Source organism: Poromitra crassiceps (assembly GCF_964638095.1).
Source record: "Poromitra crassiceps genome assembly, chromosome: 21".
Classification (NCBI taxonomy): Eukaryota; Metazoa; Chordata; class Actinopteri; order Beryciformes; family Melamphaidae; genus Poromitra; species Poromitra crassiceps.
The window spans coordinates 13851969-13857968 of NC_139638.1; the positions used below are offsets into that span (position 1 = coordinate 13851969).

The window sequence follows — 6000 nt, forward strand, 5'->3', positions numbered from 1 at the left end:
GCCACTACATAACTATATCAAAGACACCTGAATCTCCCCAAGGGGATAAATAAAGGTTTCAATCAATCAATCAAATCAAGAGTTGGTCACTCCTCGTTGTGGGCTTTGGAGTGATGTCAGTGTTTTTATGATGGCGCTGTATTGATTTCCAGACAGACGATACAACAAGCAACTATGAACAAGCGAGGAAAAGTAAAGATATTGAAAAAAGACTGCGGCAGCATAGGCTCTGTCTTTTGTCCAATATATTAAAGTGGTTGTAATCTAGGCTGTCATTCAAAACATCAGAAATTAACTGTCAGTGCCAGATGTACGACGACATACCTACATAGTCACACTTTTAACATCCTGAGCTGACTGCCGCAAATTGGCTCATACGTTTACAGCATTTCTTTGTTTTGATTGAGCAGATGAAACGATCGACTGATCGACCTATTTAGAACATTCTTCCATTATGATCAACGGCTGATCGATTGCTATTTGATTGGTGCCCCTACTGTGAAAAGTCAATACAAGCTGAAATGATGCAGTGTTTCATTCAGTTTGGTTGTGACTGCACCTTAAAGTGTTCTTCATGTTGCTTTGCAACACAAGTCAAACTGAAGCAACACAAACATTAGATTGTGTTATTATTTATTATTATTTATATTTAGCACCTGGATGTGAGAAGAGTAGCAATACATTTCTCTGAATATATCTACTGTCAAATGACTTTACATTTCACTCTGTAGTATCGATATCATTTCTTTGGCATCTAAAAAGTTTTGATACCTAGCATTAAATAGAAGAAAGAAAGCATTTGACCAATAAACAGCAGCTATACCTCAAGTTCCTGATCTTTCTTGGCAATGAGGGAAGAGAGTTGTCTAACATGATCCGCTGAAGGTGCATCTGTCTGCTGGTCTGTGCTGTTCTTCTGCTGGATCTCAGCTTCCAGGGTTTTCAAAGAGATCTTGAGCTGCTCGATAATTCTGGGATGAGTAGAAGACAAGGGAAGCACTTAAGTCTCTTTCATATGTTGAAGTATTGTCAAAAAGTGGCCAAAAGGAATAACACACACAGAAAAAATATCTAGATCTCATCTATTGACATCTCCTGTGTTCCTACCGGTCTTTCTCCTGCAGGGCCTGCTGCAGGTCATGGACCTGGCTGGGGACGGGGACGGGGGTGAAGGTGCTGGACAGAGCCACAGCTTGGAGCTGCTTCTCCATGTCAATATTCTTGCGCTGCTCCTGCTCAGCAATGGTGGCCATCTTCTCTACCTCCTCCTCTGCCGTTCGCAGGGCCTGACGTGGAAGAGCAAAGACCGAATGAGGCGACTACTAAAGCAGTAATCATCGATTTGTCGTTTGTGGTTAGCCGATCTGGGACAAATTCCATTCCATTGGATTGTTTGACCAGGGGATGCGTTGGACACCTCTTTCCTCTGCAGCTATGCAGAAATACACTTGTGTCCACCAACAATTGTGGTCAAGGAGAGGTATTGATTGAAGAAAGGTTTTAGTGGGACTATCATACAGTAGTCTGCATTACACTGGAATACAAAGCCTGTTTCTCCTGGATTCAACTCTACACCGTTTTACATGTTATCCTGACCTTTGAAGACAAGAAATAACAATGCCAATTTTGGGACTGTAACAGACAAGTACTAGAACACCTGGTGTTACTGTAACAGACAAGTACTAGAACACCTGGTGTTACTGTAACAGACAAGTACTAGGACACCTGGTGTTACTGTAACAGACAAGTACTAGAACACCTGGTGTTACTGTAACAGACAAGTACTAGAACACCTGGTGTTACTGTAACAGACAAGTACTAGAACACCTGGTGTTACTGTAACAGACAAGTACTAGAACACCTGGTGTTACTGTAACAGACAAGTACTAGAACACCTGGTGTTACTGTAACAGACAAGTACTAGAACACCTGGTGTTACTGTAACAGACAGGTACTAGAACACCTGGTGTTACTGTAACAGACAAGTACTAGATCACCTGGTGTTACTGTAACAGACAAGTACTAGAACACCTGGTGTTACTGTAACAGACAAGTACTAGAACACCTGGTGTTACTGTAACAGACAGGTACTAGAACACCTGGTGTTACTGTAACAGACAAGTACTAGAACACCTGGTGTTACTGTAACAGACAAGTACTAGAACACCTGGTGTTACTGTAACAGACAAGTACTAGAACACCTGGTGTTACTGTAACAGACAGGTACTAGAACACCTGGTGTTACTGTAACAGACAAGTACTAGAACACCTGGTGTTACTGTAACAGACAAGTACTAGGACACCTGGTGTTACTGTAACAGACAAGTACTAGAACACCTGGTGTTACTGGTAATGGTTGATGGCAGTTTGTGACTCAAATTTGGGCTCATAAGGTTTGACGACCACCTACTAATATACGGTTATTCCTGCAATACATCGCACATTTTCACCTCCTTATGAGTGTATCAAAAATCTATGGAAATGATCAGCCTCATTGAGACTTGAATATTCACCTGTTCTAAGTCGGCGACCTTCTTGTTGAATGCATCTCGAAGTGCACCCATCTCTCTCTGAGCTTGCTCTCTCAGACGCTGGGGTTCTCCTGCCTCTCGACCAGCCAGACTGTCCAATGCTTTCCTGACCAGATGCAGGGAGGAGATTAGGTTAGGGTCCATCTAGACACATTTTCACCACATTTCCGTGATTATGTATAAGGGGCCTGATACTTACGATGCAGCCACCAGTAGCTCCTGTTTCTCTGCCAGCTCTCTCTTCATGGACTCCATCTCGACCTTCAGCTCGATGTTCTGGGGAGACACAACATTCATTCCATTATAGGACAAATACAATGGATGGATCTATAGCAAAAACACTGGGAATGAAACAAGTGAGATTAGACAAGCCTAGTTTAGCAGCTAGTTTACAGCGGTTTGATTCCCTCACTTTCTCACTTTCTGAGGTTAGTGATGTGTGTTTGTCTCTGCAGAGGGACCAGAGGTGAGAGAGCGGTTGGAGAGCTGGCCTGTGTAGACCAGCTGAAGTTAGTGATGTGTGATTGACAGTGCCCTTTGAAATGCACTGGTGGGGCAATATGCCAGCTGCACTGCACTAAGTCAAGTCAAGTCAAGTTTATTTGTATAGCACATTTCATACACAGAGGCAATTCAAAGTGCTTCACATAAAATGGTTGACAGGAGAAGAAAAGAAAAGAGAATAAAATGGACATTTAAAAGCTTCACAACAAAACTTTAAAAAAAAAAAAGAGTATAAAAGTGCATTAAGCAACAGGCGCAGAGCTAAAAACTTATAGAGGACTCATTGGGGATGCATAGTAGCTGTCAGCAGTTAAAAGCGACGGTAAACATAAAAGTCTTTAGTCTATTTTTAAAAGTAAGTAAGGTGGGGGCAGATCTGAGGTCTTCAGGCAAGTGCTGAGGATTTGGACACATCTCTGGGTAAAAGTGTGTTAGTGTTTTTACACATCCTGTTCATACCAACACGTGCCAGTTTGGATCAAATTGTCACATTTGTTTTCACAACAGGAGGCTGTCAGACTGAGTACAAGCTGCTGGTCTGTGCATCAAAACCAGCATCGCCAAATTACTGACGTGATGGGAGCATATTAGCTGCATTAGAAATCAATTTACCGGTAGATCAATTTATATACATTGACCAACTTTAGATTTTGTGGCAGCTGTGGTATATATGTGTTATGTGATATGATGGCAGTCAGTCAGTCAGTCAGTCAGTCAGTCAGTCAGTCAGTCAGTCAGGAACAAATAGGAGTACTGGCTGGCACCGCAAAAACTATTCTAGAGATGTTGCTCTGGGGAACACTTCACTTCCTGCATCTAAGTGAAGATGAACTGTTCAGGTGAGACAGTGAGATTCTCATCAATTCTTCTCACCCCAAAAGACAACAATACAATCACAACAATGAAACCAGTTAAGCTGTGTTCACATCGAGATATTTATTTTTCTCCCTGTCGCTCGATTCAACCCTTTGGAATCGCTCTGTCGCTCTGTTTAAATCGCTCGTCAACAGGCACAATCATTGACAGACATCTGGCTAACGTTAGACAGGATGAAAACGCAATGTCATGATGTTTGTCCACTAGGAGCCACCATAGTTGTTTACAAACTGCCTATCAGCGTGCTCCTAACATGAGCTCTATACCGGTAGTACAGACTTCACTTCATGTCAGCTGTCAGCCTGTCAATCAGCTGTCAGTGCGATTTGTTGCCACACTAATAAACCAGTGGTTTGTTCCAAGCCAGTGTGATCCTTGACTCACTCTCACACGGCAGCCAATCAGCGTTGAACAGCGAGCGACTGATGCCAGCGTAATTTCGCTCGAGTTGGGATATTTCATCTCGGGCGACGAGCGAATTTTCGCCCTATCGCTCTGTCTCTGTCGCTCGGACGCCCAGTGATTTTTCTCCCAGGCGAATATACGCTCAATCGCTCATTTGCATTGACTTTGTATGTAAACTCGATGCCAGCGAAAAACTTTAATAGATCGGTGTGAACGCACCTTTACTGTGGCTTAGTACACAAATAAAGGAGCAAAATCAGCCTGGCAGGCAGATGGTGGATATCAGCATCCAGCTACAGTGAGTCAGGAGAACTGTTCTGAGATCAGCGCTGCAGGCTGAACAACGCCCAGCTGTAGTCACAGCTGGAGTTGTGATGTAGTTTATTCCCATTAGGAAACACAGAGTCACATACACATTCTATGGCCCTGTGAGGCCACATGAATACATAACGCCATAATTAGGAACTAATATACATATATACATATACAACAAAAATATATATATATAATATATACATACATATACATATACATACATATATATATATACATATACAATATACACAAGTATACACACACCGTTTTGAATATGGTCTCGGTGGAGTCATCACATTTCTGCGCCATGCGCTCCTCCAAGAAGTAAATTCGCAGCTTCAGGTTAAAGTTCTCTTTCTTCAGACCAGAGATTTGCTGTGTGGGTGAAAATGTGACAAAAACATTTATATAAATGTTTCAATAAGCAGGGAAAAAAAGACATGGCAAATATTGAACAAGAAATGTAAATGATTATGAAAAAGGCAGACAAACATTTTAATCATCTGTGCAAAGTACCAAATGTATCCTATGTTTCCTTCCTTTGCTTCTGTTAGTTAATAAGAAAATAAGGCAAAGTAATTCTGTCAACTATGTCTATGGCTCTGCTTCAAAACAAGGGAGGCTTGTATGCTTGTATGCTTGTATGTGTTTGTGTGTTTGTTTGTGTGTGTGTGTGTTTATGTGTGTGTGTGTGTGTGCGCACGCGTGTGTTTATGTGTGTGTGAGTGAGTGCACAGTGTGCACACACACACACACGCTGTGTGAAGCAGACTGTGCATCATTGTGCTCCAGGCTTACATCTGGTAATGGGGGGTGGGGTAGATTGTCAAGGGGAGGAGCCTAGGAGCCTGGACCACTCTATATAAACCTGTAACGAGGCAGAAACCTGAGCATGCTGCTGCAGACCACCTTTCTCTCAAACCCCCACACTCTCCATCAATGCTTCCTGCAGCTTCATTTTGGCCAGACTGACGACAGAGTTGAATCAAATCACAACATCCTTCTGCTGGCGGTGGGCTTCTAGCTCAAACACTTTGACGACATGAACTCACGTTGACGACATGAACTCACGTTGACGACATGAACTCACGTTGACGACGTGAACTCACGTTGACGACGTGAACTCACGTTGACGACATGAACTCACGTTGACGACATTAACTCACGTTGACGACATGAACTCACGTTGACGACATGAACTCACGTTGACGACATGAACTCACGTTGACGACATGAACTCACGTTGACGACATGAACTCACGTTGACGACATGAACTCACGTTGACGACATGAACTCACGTTGACGACATGAACTCACGTTGACATGCCAAATGTCACGATTCATTAGTCCTCCTTAATAACATTATTA

At 42.7% G+C, this 6000-nt stretch overlaps 1 protein-coding gene across 1 annotated transcript in view; it reads right to left on the bottom strand.

Annotated features, from left to right (window-relative positions):
• cdk5rap2 (CDK5 regulatory subunit associated protein 2) overlaps window positions 1–6000 on the bottom strand; it is a 55159-nt gene that overhangs the window by 37957 nt on the left and 11202 nt on the right. The window contains exons 4-8 of the mRNA XM_083657570.1: window positions 4896–5006; window positions 2731–2807; window positions 2514–2637; window positions 1108–1286; window positions 824–971 (exon numbers count right to left, since the gene is read on the bottom strand). Coding sequence (XP_083513696.1) covers window positions 824–971; window positions 1108–1286; window positions 2514–2637; window positions 2731–2807; window positions 4896–5006 — 639 coding nt within the window. The remainder of the gene's footprint in view (window positions 1–823; window positions 972–1107; window positions 1287–2513; window positions 2638–2730; window positions 2808–4895; window positions 5007–6000) is intronic.